At 42.5% G+C, this 14,455-nt stretch overlaps 1 protein-coding gene across 4 annotated transcripts in view; it reads left to right on the forward strand.

Annotated features, from left to right (window-relative positions):
• Nucleotides 1-14,455, forward strand: part of snx13 (sorting nexin 13) — a 45,983-nt gene that overhangs the window by 15,704 nt on the left and 15,824 nt on the right. For all 4 annotated transcript variants that reach the window (XM_079523183.1, XM_079523184.1, XM_079523185.1 and 1 more), the window contains exons 2-13: nucleotides 4,009-4,121; nucleotides 4,418-4,520; nucleotides 5,368-5,457; nucleotides 8,170-8,291; nucleotides 8,494-8,612; nucleotides 8,835-8,939; nucleotides 9,329-9,417; nucleotides 9,897-9,980; nucleotides 11,175-11,313; nucleotides 12,035-12,123; nucleotides 13,511-13,610; nucleotides 14,128-14,321. In XM_079523183.1, coding sequence (XP_079379309.1) covers nucleotides 4,009-4,121; nucleotides 4,418-4,520; nucleotides 5,368-5,457; nucleotides 8,170-8,291; nucleotides 8,494-8,612; nucleotides 8,835-8,939; nucleotides 9,329-9,417; nucleotides 9,897-9,980; nucleotides 11,175-11,313; nucleotides 12,035-12,123; nucleotides 13,511-13,610; nucleotides 14,128-14,321 — 1,347 coding nt within the window. The remainder of the gene's footprint in view (nucleotides 1-4,008; nucleotides 4,122-4,417; nucleotides 4,521-5,367; nucleotides 5,458-8,169; nucleotides 8,292-8,493; nucleotides 8,613-8,834; nucleotides 8,940-9,328; nucleotides 9,418-9,896; nucleotides 9,981-11,174; nucleotides 11,314-12,034; nucleotides 12,124-13,510; nucleotides 13,611-14,127; nucleotides 14,322-14,455) is intronic.

Genomic DNA, 14,455 nt, shown 5'->3' on the forward strand with positions numbered 1-14,455 from the left:
GTTTCAAATGCTATCTAAGTCTAAAAAGTGCTATCTAAGGGGGTAGGATAAGTGCTATGGGCCATGATGGAGTCTGAAAAGGTGGGTCTTCAGACTACGGCGGAAGATTGGGAGTGATGCTGCAGTTCTGATTGCAACGGGGAGTGCATTCCACAGTTTTGGGGCCAGAAGGGAGAAGAGTTTGGGACGTGTGGAGCGTTGTCCCGGCGTTTTTAGTGAGGGTACTTCCAGCTTTCCTGCGTTGGCTGATCTGAGTGCGCGGGAGGGTTTGTAGGGTTCAATCATGCTTGCAAGATATGGGGGAGCCATACCTTTGGTTGCTTTGAATGCACACTCATGCAGATTCACTAGTGCAATGTTCTAATCCAGGTTGTGGGACCGATGGGTCGGGTAGACTTAGCTACGCTACTGCAAACAAACTACTCTGAACAGCGAGTGATGTGGTTGCAACTCTGTATATAAAGTCTGTTGCCAAGAGTTTCAGTTACAGTTCCACCAACATGAGAATGAACAAGTGACTTGATCCAAGTGTCTCTGAGCGTGGTATGATTGTTAGTGCCAGACGGCCTGGTTTCAACATCTCAGAAACGCTTACCCTACTGTACAGCATTGGTTCTCAACGTGGGGTCCAGGGACCCCCGGGTATGATCATCATCATAACCTTTATTTAAACTCGGAGTACATTTCAATGTAGCCGAAATGCAAAACACAAAAAAATCAACAACATACACTAAATACAGCAATATCAAATATATGAATTGTAAAACAGAAAGTGAAAACAGAAAGCTAAAATAACTATAATAGATAGATGAGAATCAATTAAAACAGTTACATTGTTGAGTAAAAGTACTAGAAATCATTTCCCTGAATTGACCTAGGGAAGGCAGTGATCTGATTTTTAGGGAGTAAAAGCGGCCATGTCTTTCCGGCACCCCAGAGCTTCTATTTTGAAGGAATCCCGGCACTGATTGTGTTAATGATGGCTTCTTTGGCTGATTTACTTTACCTTCACACTTGAATTTCAAGTGTATTAAAATAAATACAACTCACAAAAAGGCTAATCATTTGTTGATCCCTATCATAGACCCTGTTCTTAATCTTTCACATTGCCATGGATGCAGTGATGGAATAGGCAAATCTTTTATTCTGTCAGGGAGGACATGCCATGGGAAGCGAGTGCATTGAATGGAGGACGGGTGTGATACTGATGTGTTCATATTTACACACTCATCAGGATCTTAGCAGCGCGGCATGTGTTCCGGATTCTGAAAGCTCTTACTAGGGATCCCGATGAGAAGTGCGTTTTAGTAATCAAGCTTAGCCCTGCCTGTATAGTGAAAACGAATCAGTAAATCCTAGAGATGTAGTATAAGCTTGTTAAGCAACATATCAGGTCAGAGGGTAAGAGAGTGGACAATGCTAGTCAAAAAGTTAAGTCTGGATCTTGATTTGGAAATCCCATTATCCCACTATTTGGACCTGGGTAAGCATTCTTACTTTTGTGCCGGTATTTCAAAGCCAAATTGGCTTGGATCACAAGTTCACAACCCTGATCCAGATTCCAGATACAAACTCTTCAAGATGACCAAATCAATATTACAATATATATATATATATATATATATATATATATATATATATATTTTGAAAGAACACATTTCCAAGATTTGATCCAATCTGATAGCTGGTATCCAATCAGATTACTTCTAAACAACCAGGCCCTGGGCCCAGACTTTAGTTTCCTTTCCTGACAATAACAGGAAACCTGAGGATGTGGAACATATGTTCAGGTCCACGCACGCACGCACGCACGCACGCACGCACGCACGCACGCACGCACGCACGCACGCACGCACGCACGCACGCACGCACGCACGCACGCACGCACGCACGCACGCACGCACGCACGCTGTTGGAAGGACAGTATCTTACCCTCCTTATCTCTAAACCTAACCTTGACCCCTCACCCCTACATCCCATATCCTAATGCTAAATGCAACCTAACGCCGTTACTTTTACAAAATGGCCTCACTTTCCAGGATTTTCCTAATCTTTTTGCTCTCATGGTGACTGTCACGGGGCAACCCGTGCCCTATATACAAACACACATGAAACTGTTTTCTATATCATGCAAGGACTATTGTTTTAAACTTTATTGAAATGGTAATCACTGATTGGTTAGTTGTCTCTCCGGCACTGCTGGTGGCATTTCCCTTGATGAGGAAGGGGCCAAGTGCAATGCAGGAGAGGGGTTTTCTTCTTATGCTTTGAGAAACTGTCATTGAGTTGTCATTCTGATTTATACTTGTTTAATTGTAACGCATTATTGTCTCCACCAGGCCGAAGGCATGGGGAGAGAGTATGTTTTGCACTCCGTCCGTGTGTGTGTGTGTCCGTCCGTCCGTGTGTGTGTGTGTCCGTCCGTCCGTCCGTCCGTCCTTCCTTCCGTCCGTCTGTGTACAGCTAATCTCCGGCACCGTTAACCCGGTCGATGCCAAACTTTGCACACACACTCCCTGGATGCCAACGATGAACCTCTGCCCCGCATTTTCCAGAACGGCCTGTTATAGCGCCACCATGAGGCAGCTTTTCACATGTTTTACCTAAAACTGCACCGATCTGCGTGAAACGTTGCATGCACACTCCCTAGAGGCCAAGGACAAACCTTTGACCTGCATTTTCCGCATCTGCCTTTTATAGCGCCACCAGGAGGCCGACTTTTGTAAAACACATTTTTTTATATTACTCCTCCAGATTCTGTCCAAAAATCTCACAAATCGTTACACAGTATCTCTATGGTCATGTGCTCAAGTCGGATCTGTCCGATATTTCATATTCCATCCTAATTGGCTATAATTGGCTTTCACAGTTTGCAAGATTGCCCCGTTTTGAACAAAAGCCTCAAATCATGAACGCAGCATGCAATTTACGTGAAATCTTTCACACATTTTCTTACTGGGCTGAGGAATATATCCCACCCTTTTCACATTGGCCTGTTATAGCGCCACCAACAGGTTGATTTTTGCAAATCACATTTTTGGCACAAAATGCCTCAAATCATCATTTGCCATCAAAGGCAAACATGTTTATATTACTCCTAAACATTTTGCCAAACATCTCACACAGTCCTATCCTCCTGGTGGAGACCTGTGCCCAGAAGGGCACTTTTTCTAGTTGAGAATGTTTAGGTTACTTTGAATTCAAGGTGTTATTTATGGAAGTATTTATATTAGTGAAGTATTTGAGGAGAAATGTGCTAATTGAGTCTGTGCCTAGTGGTAGGTTCCACTCCTATTTAAAGGAGGTGACAGGCTAGTTAGTTAGATGTGGGCAATGACACAGGTAACCTCCCTGAGGGAGAGCTACAGGGCCTTGTGTAATCACAAGGTACAGCCTGAAGAGAGCTCTTACCCAGTTGGGTTTTGTTCAGTAGTGTTTGCTCAAGTGTTTATGTTATTTTTCAGTATTATTGTTATTTTCCTGTTTTCACACTGTTGGAGGAGTTTTGGGGAAAAATAAAGACCCTTAAACTGCATTTCTGACTGTTCTTGGAGCCTTGGCCGTTCGGGCAACTTCACAGTGACATCTGATCCTAACAAAAGTATAAGCACATGTACACACACACACACACACACACACACACACACACACACACACACACACACACACACACACACACACACACACACACACACACACTTATTTTTATTGCCATCTACGTTTATAAACGTTTATAATACTTGTGGCTCAAACCTAACACAAGACAAGCACAGTAAAACATTACAAAGACATCTCTTTTGGTCCCGTTCCAAACACCCCACCCAACAAAAAACCATAACAACCCCACAAAGAAAAGAAAACAACAATATAACAATATTATAGAAAACACGCAACAATGAAGCTTGTGAGGAAACAAAACCCATTCGATTCAGTATACCAAAAAACAGTTCCCACCCCCTTCAAATGTGATCACTCATGAATGTTTTTCCATGTGTGTTTGTGTTGCAGGCCAGTCTGTCCATCTGGGGATGGGGGGGTCTTGGCGTGGTGCTGTTCTTGGTGACCTTTGGACCTTTCGCCATATTCTACCTGGCCTTCTATGTCTTCTGCTTTGTTGGCGGGTGAGTGCAAGTCATTCTTTAGGTGGAGTGTGACCTGATTGATTGTACACAGTATACACAGTACACAGTCTGACAAATTCAGTTGTCTGAATCTAATATATATATATATAAGGCTTTAAATAAATAATTTTCATTATACATTCATTTTAAAGCTTTTCTTGTAAACTTTACCTTATGTTATAAAAAGATGCTGCACGATGTGGAGGCTAATATTACTTTGTGCAAGTAGAACATGACCTGTACTTGCCCTGCCATGGGGTATAAACATCTTTGTTTCTATTCACTGTGGTTTTCAGGGGCTTTGCGGTCACTCTGCTTTATGGGAAGATCAACTCCGAGAAACACCTGGAGAAGTGCGAGCACTCCTACCTAGCACCTACACAAATTGGCATTCTCAAGGTAACTACAGTACACCGATGGACACATTTATGTACAGTAGTTTGTATTACCATCTACGGAGTAGAATCACTGCTTCTTCGCTTGGAAAGGAGCCAGCTTAGATGGTTCGGGCATCTGGTTAGGATGCCTCTCGATGCATCTCGATGCACGTCCCGCTGGAAGAAGACCCCGGGCCAGACCAAGGATGAGTTGGAGGGTCTCCAATATCTGGATATATCAGGATCCCAGAGAATGAAGTTACTAATGTTGCTCTGGAGAGAGAAGTATTGAGCTCAATGGTGGAGCTGTTGCCCCTGCGACCAGACTACGGATAAGCGGTTGAAGATGGATGGATGATTTACATTCACTATATTTGTTTCCCTTTTCCCTAACCTCATCTCTCACTTGTACCTATGCACGCACGCACGCACGCACGCACGCACGCACGCACGCACGCACGCACGCACGCACGCACGCACGCACGCACGCACGCACGCACGCACGCACGTACGCACGCACGCACGCACGAGCACGTAATGTACAAGTGAGAGATGAGACTATATAAAGTAATTGGATTGTTGAGTGGTGAATGCTAGCGGCTAACTGTCGTAGTGACATTTAAAATGTGCTAAAGGAAGGAGCAATAGGATTATGGCTAGGAAGAATTCAGTGCATAGACCAACACACACATAAAAACACATTGTGATGCATTGATCGCCTTTGCCAAAGCAAGCAAGTTGAGTAGTAGTGGTTCATCAAGTTTCCTGGATGCACCGTGCCGAGCAGTTATGTCGGACATAATGAAAGTTGTAATTGATTTGATAAATCTGCCTGTATGTCTCTGTCTCTCTTCATCTCTCTCTGTCAGACTTTGGATGAAATGAAGTTGGAGTTGAAGGCCATAAAGATTGACAGGAGATTGACTGGCTCCAGCTTCATAGATGAACCCTTACAACAAGTATGGATTTTTCTCTCTCTCTCTCTCTCTCTCTCTCTCTCTCTCTGTGTGTGTGCTTTCCATTAATTTGTACAGCTAATGGTTTGTGTGAGTGCATGCAGGTCTGTACATTTCGTCAGTAAAGTCTCTTGTAGTTTGTAACTATGTGAAAATGTTACAGCCACCTCTCAAAGCTGCACCCCTTGGCAAAAAAGACAAACAAATTGAGAAATGGGAGATGCATAAAAATGCCACTCTTTGGAGCACTCTCCATCCTCTCAGGAATCACCATGGCTCTGTGGCAAAGTCTGTCTGCCGTAATTTACAGCATTTTCTATGCTGTACACAGATTTGGCCTTGCACCTTGGCTTGTAATGCAGTTTCCCGACCCTGCTACTGTTGGTATTCTATAGAGCGTCGCAGTCCCGCCCCCTACCATGGACCAGGAAATGAAACCCAATGCATTTTTCCCATAGACATTTCTTAAAGTATTTATTTAAAGACGGTTACGCCGCGGACAAAGCCAACTCGAGTCGTGACAACTCATGACAACACAAACAATATTTTGGACCAAACAAATAATTACAAAGAAGAAAAACAACAAAAAAAGTGTTGTAACCTGCCGTTTTTTTCTTCTTTCTAATTATTTGTTCGGCCCAAAAAATTGTGTTTGTTGTCATGATTTGTCACGACTCGAGTTGGCTTTGTCCGCGGCGTAAACATCTTTAAATAAATACTTTCTGAAATGTCTATGAGGAAAATTAACGGAGAATCATTTCCTGGTCCAGGGTAGGAGGCGGGACTGCGACGCTCTATTCTGCCATGTAGTTCACTATCACTACATTCACCTGGTTCCACCTGATGCATCAGGTCTAAGTCTAACTTAGGCTCGTTCACAGTTTTATCTCCATCACACCAAGAGATAAAATCAAGCAAAATAACTTTACTGTCAAAAGTGTCTAACCAGAAATGTAGGAACTACAAGGTTTATACATCCTACTGGACCTCTCTGTAAAAGGTTTTATATCCATAACAACACAGCTTTATTTGTATAGCATCTTTTTAACAATGTTATAATACTTTTTTTTTTTTTAATGTATACTACTATCAAAACAACTTAACAAAGTAAGAAATGGGAAACAAGAAAGCAATATTGACAAAACGGTAAAAAGAAGAAAACATAGCTTCAAATATTGAAATATATTTGAAGCTAATATTTTTAAAATATTAAAAAAATATTTTAAGAGGGGATTTAAAACGAGTCGTTTCAGATTGCTGTGACTGCAAAGGCTCGATCACCCTTGGTCACGGGCTGAGAGCTGGCAACGACCAGCAGGGCCTCTTCCCTCCCGATCTTAGGGTATATAGTTAGCTCATTACATAGTCATAGTTCCATACTGAAACTCCATGTTGAAATATGGAGGGGGGGTGGGGGGGGGGGGGGGGGGGGGGCTTTGAAGGTGTGGTCCAGTAATTCATAGGCTGGCAGGCAGAGTGAACTGCAGACACAGCACTTTGTTGTGGTCACATGACAGTCACTACTCCTCCTGACTGCTCTTTCTCGCTCTCTCTCGCTCTCTCTCTGTATCTGTTTCTCCACCCCAGAGAATGTGTTTTTAGCGCTATGTGTGCCATGCGCTTTTGCTCGGCTACGCATGACACGATGTAACCTCCGTGTCACGCTCCCCGAGAGGCGATTGAAATCTAGCCGTGTCTGGCACATTCTTCCTCACTCCCTTTCACGCTCACTCTCTTCACTTTTTTCAATATCTGCCTATGTAGCTCTCTCTTTATCTGTCTCTCTCTCTGTCACCCTGTCAATGTTAACCTTTCTCTCTCTCTCGCTGGCATTCTTACTCTCCCCGGACTCTTCCAGTCTCGACCTCTATCGGTCTCTTTCTAACTGTGTGTGTGTGTGTGTGTGTGTGTGTGTGTGTGTGTGTGTGTGTGTGTGTGTGTGTGTGTGTGTGTGTGTGTGTGTGTGTGTGTGTGTGTGTGTGTGTGTGTGTGTGTGTGTGTGTGTGTGTGTGTGTGTGTGTGTGTGTGTGTGTGTGTGTGTGTGTGTGTGTGCGCGTGATGATATTTAGTTTTGCATTGTTCTCTCTATAGTATCTTGTGTTCTGATTACAGCAGCAGCAGCAAATGAACACTATAAATGAGGACACTATATTTATTAAACCAATCATTGCAATCTTTAGTCTTAATTTAATAAAGTGGCTCTGCTACTGTATCTGACGTATGACTGTGTGTGTTTGTGTGTGTTGGTGAGGTCAGTGTCTAAATACATACATATTACATTGTACCTATTCCAATTAAAGGCATGTGGTACCCTTTTGTTGAAGCAGTGCAAGTACACAGTAAAAAAGACACATAGGTGCAACATAACATACAGTACAAATACACAAAACATACAGGTACAGTTAGCTTAAATTTAATATTCTTTCAGTAAAGGCATGCAATCTTTCACTTGAAGTTTGGACAATTTGCCCCTCTCCTCTTAACGTTTTGCTTTAATGCCACCGGCACCCCCCCCCTCTCCCCTCATCTGTCTTCCTGTGTGTGTGTGTGTGTGTGTGTGTGTGTGTGTGTGTGTGTGTGTGTGTGTGTGTGTGTGTGTGTGTGTGTGTGTGTGTGTGCGTGTGCGTGTGCGTGCGTCTCTTGAGTCTTGACTGCCTTTTGCTGTTTTCCAGTCCCTTGTTTAACTTTTTAACAAATGTGTTTCTGTGTGTGTAGGTGATCCAGTTTGGTCTGAGGGACTACATCCAATATTGGTACTACACTCTGAGTGAGGATGAGTCCTTCCTGCTGGAGATCAGACAGACGGTACAGAATGCCCTCGTCCAGTTCTCCACAAGGTAGACACACACACACACACACACACACGGAGTACACAACGTCCAGCTTTATGCTTGCTATATTATTGGTACATTTTTTTTTGTACCCATACATTCTACGGGGCGATCTGAATGAATCGAGGCATATTATGTACTGGAAAATGAATGCACAAAATGATATGTCTTTAAACATGTGCTATGGTCATATTGTGTGTGTGTGTAGGTCCAAGGAGGTGGACTGGCAGCCTTACTTTACCACTCGTCTGGTTGATGACTTTGCCACCCACCTGCGTGTCTTCAGGAAGGGTCAGGACCGCCTTGGAGACAGAGAGGACAAGCAGAGTACGCACACGCAGTCACGCACACACTCTCACTCTCTCTCTCTCAATATGCATTATGCCACTTTTTATGCATTGTTCCACTTTTTGCTTTGGCAATGTAAACGTATGTTTTCTCATGCCGATAAAGCCCTTTGAATAGAGAATTGAATGTAATTGTTGGTGGCCAGGGGACGTGACAGAGGAGCTACCTCTAACCCTAACCCTAACCCTAACCCTAACCCAGGGGACGTGACGGAGGAGCTGGTGGATTCCTTCTTCGAGGCGGAGGTGGAGCTGGAGAGGAAGATTTGTCGAGACGTGGTGTGCACCTCGCATAAAGACGAGGAAGGTGAGCAGATTCACCGTTGCCGTCCGTGTCTTTTTGTATTTTTATTTGTATTTATTTATTCAGCACAGTATAAAAAACAACACAGTGAACATATAAATATAAGAATATAAGTGCTAGGCTGAGGCAAAAAAGCCCAAGGGGCTTATACGAGGCCTCTACCTATGTAAATCAAAAATGAAACATTGTACAAGAGATCCAGAAGACATAATTGCAGTATATAAAACAAGAACAAAACAAAACAAAAAAACAACAAGAACATGATTAGAATTATTGGTTATCTACATGATTAGAGAAAAATCTAATCTAATCATGTTCCATCGCCGTTCCATTCCACACCCCCGACATGGCAGAGACAAGTGCTAATGCTTGTGTGTTTGTATGTGTGTCAGGTTTCCTGAGAGACCTGTGTGAGGTGCTGTTGTATCTGTTACTACCTCCTGGAGATTTCCACAATAAGAACATGAGATACTTCCTCAGGGTGAGTACAACTTAGGACACACACGTTTGTAGTACATTTTTTTAGGACAAACATTTGAGGATGCCAATTATGCACATGCCATTTTCACAGTTTCCATTTGTAACCCTAAAACTAAAGCGTGAGTTATACTTAGTTGAGTGTCTGTGTCGCACACCAAAGATGGACAACATGTAAGCTCACAACGTGCCACACTGCGTTGTGTTGTGATCTTGCAGATTGTGTATTTTCAGTGCACGACTAAATATAAATCAGGTATAACTCTAATTCTAACCACAAAATCTATCCTATCTATGTATCTTGTATGTAAATAATACTAATTAAAACCAACAAAGACGGTGACCTCACGCCTCACTTTGATGCACACTGCTATCAATCATGATGCTGGTTCTTGAAAAACGTGATTTTGCACATATGCTGACTTTAGTGTGTGTGTGTGTGTGTGTGTCTGTGTGCACGTGTGTGCGTCTGTGTGCATATAGGAAGTGTTGGCGCGTGGTGTGCTGCTTCCACTAATCGACCAGCTGAGTGACCCAGACTACATCAACCAGTTTGTCATCTGGATGGTGAGACATACAAATCCTAACTGTCCATAGCTCTGGCTGCTTACATTTTCCTAAATTGTTATTGGTCAAAAGTATATGCATGGGTAGTTTTGATTGATTGATTACTTTATTGAAAAATACATTTCAAAAGGATCGAGTCACAAGAAAGCCGTTAGGCTTGTTTCCGTTGTGGTCCTCTTGGGGAAAGGGGAAGGGGAGCAACAATACAATACAGACAGAACCGTTGTGGTCCTCTTGGGGAAAGGGGACCATGGGTACATGTAATAGACCTCCTGCACATTGCTGCACAGCTTAAACTGTATACATTTGTCTTTTCTTATTGTATTTAGGCCTTGCCCAATGCACTGTAAAATCCCAGGTGCTAATTTAACTCTGAGAGTGTAAGGTCTATTTTGATATGTTCGCATGGCTTTACATTTTTTTCTGGTTATGGAAATGCTTTGAATAATAATGATGTAGCACAACAACCTGTAATCAGGCTACCGGTAAAAATAAATCGTAATTAGACACAGAACAGAAGTATGGATACATACAGGACAAATGTAGGCCTCGGTTTCGAGAGAGAGTTAATGCAATTGGATTTCCATTCAATTTCAAAGTAATACTTTGAGATAAAAAAGAAACTCACTTTATTCTTTATTCTTTATTCGGATCCCCATTAGCTTCCGCTACTGCGGTCGCTAGTCTTCCTGGGGTCCACACAGAACATCACAACATAAAAACAACATACAACACAATATACATACAAACAACAACTGACACTTGTCTGTCTAAATCTAAATTCAATTACATTAGAATAACAAAGATATATAGATTCATTCATCAACCGGGAAGAAAGATATATCTCTGCAGTTGGGAAGAAACCACCTAACTACAAAATGTTCATTTTTCAGGAAATGAAAAATATAACATTTTCAGGAAATTAAGAAACCTTATATTTTGAAAACAAAGCAATACTGCCTCATCAAAGTTGGCGTTGTGACTTTATATATTGTCAATTTCTTCCATGAGAGGAGGAGAGGTGGTGGAGTTAGCTGCTTTAGCAGGCAGTTTGAGGGCCCAATGGAGTTGAGGTTTTGTCCGAAGCACTTTTTACTTCTTTTCATTGGTTCAATATTTTCGAAAGGAAAATATTTATATTTTATAATATTTAATATTTAATTTATAATAGGAAATGTGTTGTGTTGTGTGTAGATCCGTGACTCCAGCTGTAACTACGAGGCCTTCATGAACATCCTGAAGCTGACGGACAAGATTCCTGAGCTGGAGGCAGTCAAAGACAAGGTCCTGGAGGAGCTGGCGTATCTCCGATCTCTGGACACTGCTGGGGACGGTGGGTATACACATTACACACACTATTCTAGAGCCATCTTCAGACAGAGGCGCTCGGACAGACAGACAGACAGACAGACAGACAGACGGAAACACACGCACACACGCACACGCACACACACACACACACACACACACACAAATCTAAAAAATTGGAAATACTCAAGTACAAATACCTAAAAATTGTACTTACTTAATGTATTTACTTTTATGTACTTAGTTTCCACCACTGGTGGGTATACACACACACACACACACACACACACACACACACACACACACACACACACACACACACACACACACAGGTGCACACACACATGCACCAGCAGTACTACACACTGATTCAATAACATGCAGACACACATGTATTAAGAGCAACAAGCGCCAATTCATACAAGCAGAATAACATGATGCATTACAGAACCGTACACCAGTTAAAATCATGCACATAAAAAAACACAAATTCAAAAACACATATACTGTTCCTCTTCTTCTCTTTTCGATTTGACAAATACAAAGTGAAATGCAATAAGAGAAGAATGCCTGAATTAATACCCATAAAGCTTATTGTTTGCAGTGGTGTCCATAGAAAGAGATTTACAGTACAGCTTTCAACCTGGCTTCCCTGTTTTCCCATGTTTTCAAACATTTAAAAACATTAAAGAACTGAAAAGACATCTGAGCAAACCATGTTGTTGACACCTCTCTTCTTCTCCCAGACATCAACGTGATTAAGAACCAGATAAACAGTCTGCTGTTTGTAAAGAAGTTGTGTGAGATGAGAATCCAGAGACTGCAGTCTGGCAAGGTGAGAATGTACTGCACATCTCCCATAGAGTTACACTGCAGCGGAATTATATTTCTGTCTGAACCATTTTGTCAGTTCACAAATGTATCAGTACTGTCAATTTTCCCTTATCTAATATCATGGGTTCTAATATTAATTATTCACATAATTATGACTTAAGTGTGTGAAGTGTGTTGTTTAATGTTAACCATTTTCAGATTATAGTTATCAGAAGTAAATGAGACAAAAAAGGACAAATGCTTTAAAAACACTTTCTATTTTTAATTGACTTTTTCGCTCACGGAAGACGTACACAACCGTTTCAGCACACCTCCTTCAGTGTGTAGGTACAGTCTAGATCATGCACCATCTGTTCTGTTCTTTGGGATTACTGACTCCTGCCTTGACTCTGGTAGTGTCTGCTGTGTGTTGTTTTGGATTACTGACTCTTGCTTTGACTCTCTACCATGCCTGACGATTTCATCCTAGGTTTTATATTGGTCTTTCTTGACACTTATTCTTACTTGTTTCTGTGTGGCACTCTTACTCCTGTTAATTTCCCCCTGGGGATCAATAAAGGTCTATCGTATGTTATCGTAGATTGTAGATATTATAGTAGTATTTCACACCGGACCAGAGGTAAGCATAGATCACAGAGATAATCTTTCAATTGACAATTTGGTCAGGAAACAAACTAAAGTATGAATGGATTTCAGGGAGAAATGAACCGGATGAGAGGGAGACAGACAGACAAAGAGAGGAAGCTGTGTGCCTTCAGCTAAATGTGCCATTCTGAATCCGAAATTAATCGCCTACATGATTTGTGCAGGTTTTTATTTTATTTTTTATGGGGGCTTTATGGGGGCTACTAAGAAAAATAAAGTAATGCGTGCCAACACAAAGTGAAAGAGTGATGTGTGCCTCCTCAAAGCAAAAGGGTGATGCATGATTACTCAAAGTGACATGACGTGCACAGTAGGGAAGTATTAAACACAGTTCATGAAATTATGACACGGTGCTGAGGCGAGTGTCCTCATAGTGGCAACTCCTCTTAATGCCATTTAGATAAATCACACAGACAATTAGGGTGGAAAAAGGCATGCTCTTCCCATAATAAAATGAACGGAACCTGCACAAATATTGTATGATTCTGTCTTTAATATAGTTCTCAAACAAAACATTTGTAGTTATCGTGCTAGTTGTGGTGGCCACTACCACCATCAGAGCTTGCGGGAAACACTGCATTTGGCTTCTGTTGATTAAACCTGGCTTCCTCTGTCATGGTGTTATGTAGGAGGTAGATACCTTGAAGCTGATTAAACCTGGCTTCCTCTGTCATGGTGTTCTGTAGGAGGTAGATACCTTGAAGCTGATTAAACCTGGCTTCTTCTGTCATGGTGTTCTGTAGGAGGTAGATACCTTGAAGCTGGCAGCAAGCTTTGGCAAGCTGTGCATCATCCCCCTGGAACACATCCTGATCCACAACATTGCCCTGCAGTTTTTCATGGGTAACTACACATCACACTGCTGCTTAACGTCACCCTAGTGTCTCAATTGAGCTTAAGCTTGTAGCCACCGAATGAATATGAATATAACTGCAAGATGATCTTTCATTTCTTACATACCCCTGCATTTAAATGCAGTGCATATTAAGAAATGCAAGGTCACATCCATTGTGCACAAACAATGTTCCCGGGGTCAGGTTGTGGAGCGTTGGTCTCGTAGCAGAGATATTTACTGTACGGGTGGGCCATTCGGATGCCACCAGTCCGTAGTTAACCTTTCTAATGCCTTTGCTTGTTGAGGTGTAAAACCACGAGAGAATGCTATTGAACTGTCTTAACACGAGTGGTACTGTATTTGACTAGTGTCTATTTTGCAAAAGTAAACGGCTACTATGGCTGCTGAGGGCAGAAAAAAAAGTTATCCTGCTCTAATTTGTGAAAGGGTGCACTGCAGACCTGAGATTGAGTAGCGCAACAGAATGAAAGTGACAAGAATCCTGTGTGCGTCCGCCTTTTTCAGACTTCATGCTAGCTGCAGGGGCCCAGGCGGAGCTGTTCTTCTGGCTGACGGTGGAAGGCTACCGGGTGACGGCCCAGCAACAGCTGGAGGTGATGCAGTCCTGGCAGAAGGACGGCAAGAAGCAGCCCAGCACAACCAAGGGCCTACTGAAGGCTGCCGCCCTGGGAGTCTATGAACAGTACCTCTCTGACAAGGTAGTCTATAAGGGCCTACTGAAGGCTGCCGCACTGTCTGGGAGTCTATGAACAGTACCTCTCTGACAAGGTAGTCTATAAGGGCCTACTGAAGGCTGCCGCACTGTCTGGGAGTCTATGGACAGTACCTCTCT

This window comes from Electrona antarctica (assembly GCF_951216825.1).
Source record: "Electrona antarctica genome assembly, chromosome: 15".
NCBI lineage: Eukaryota > Metazoa > Chordata > Actinopteri > Myctophiformes > Myctophidae > Electrona > Electrona antarctica.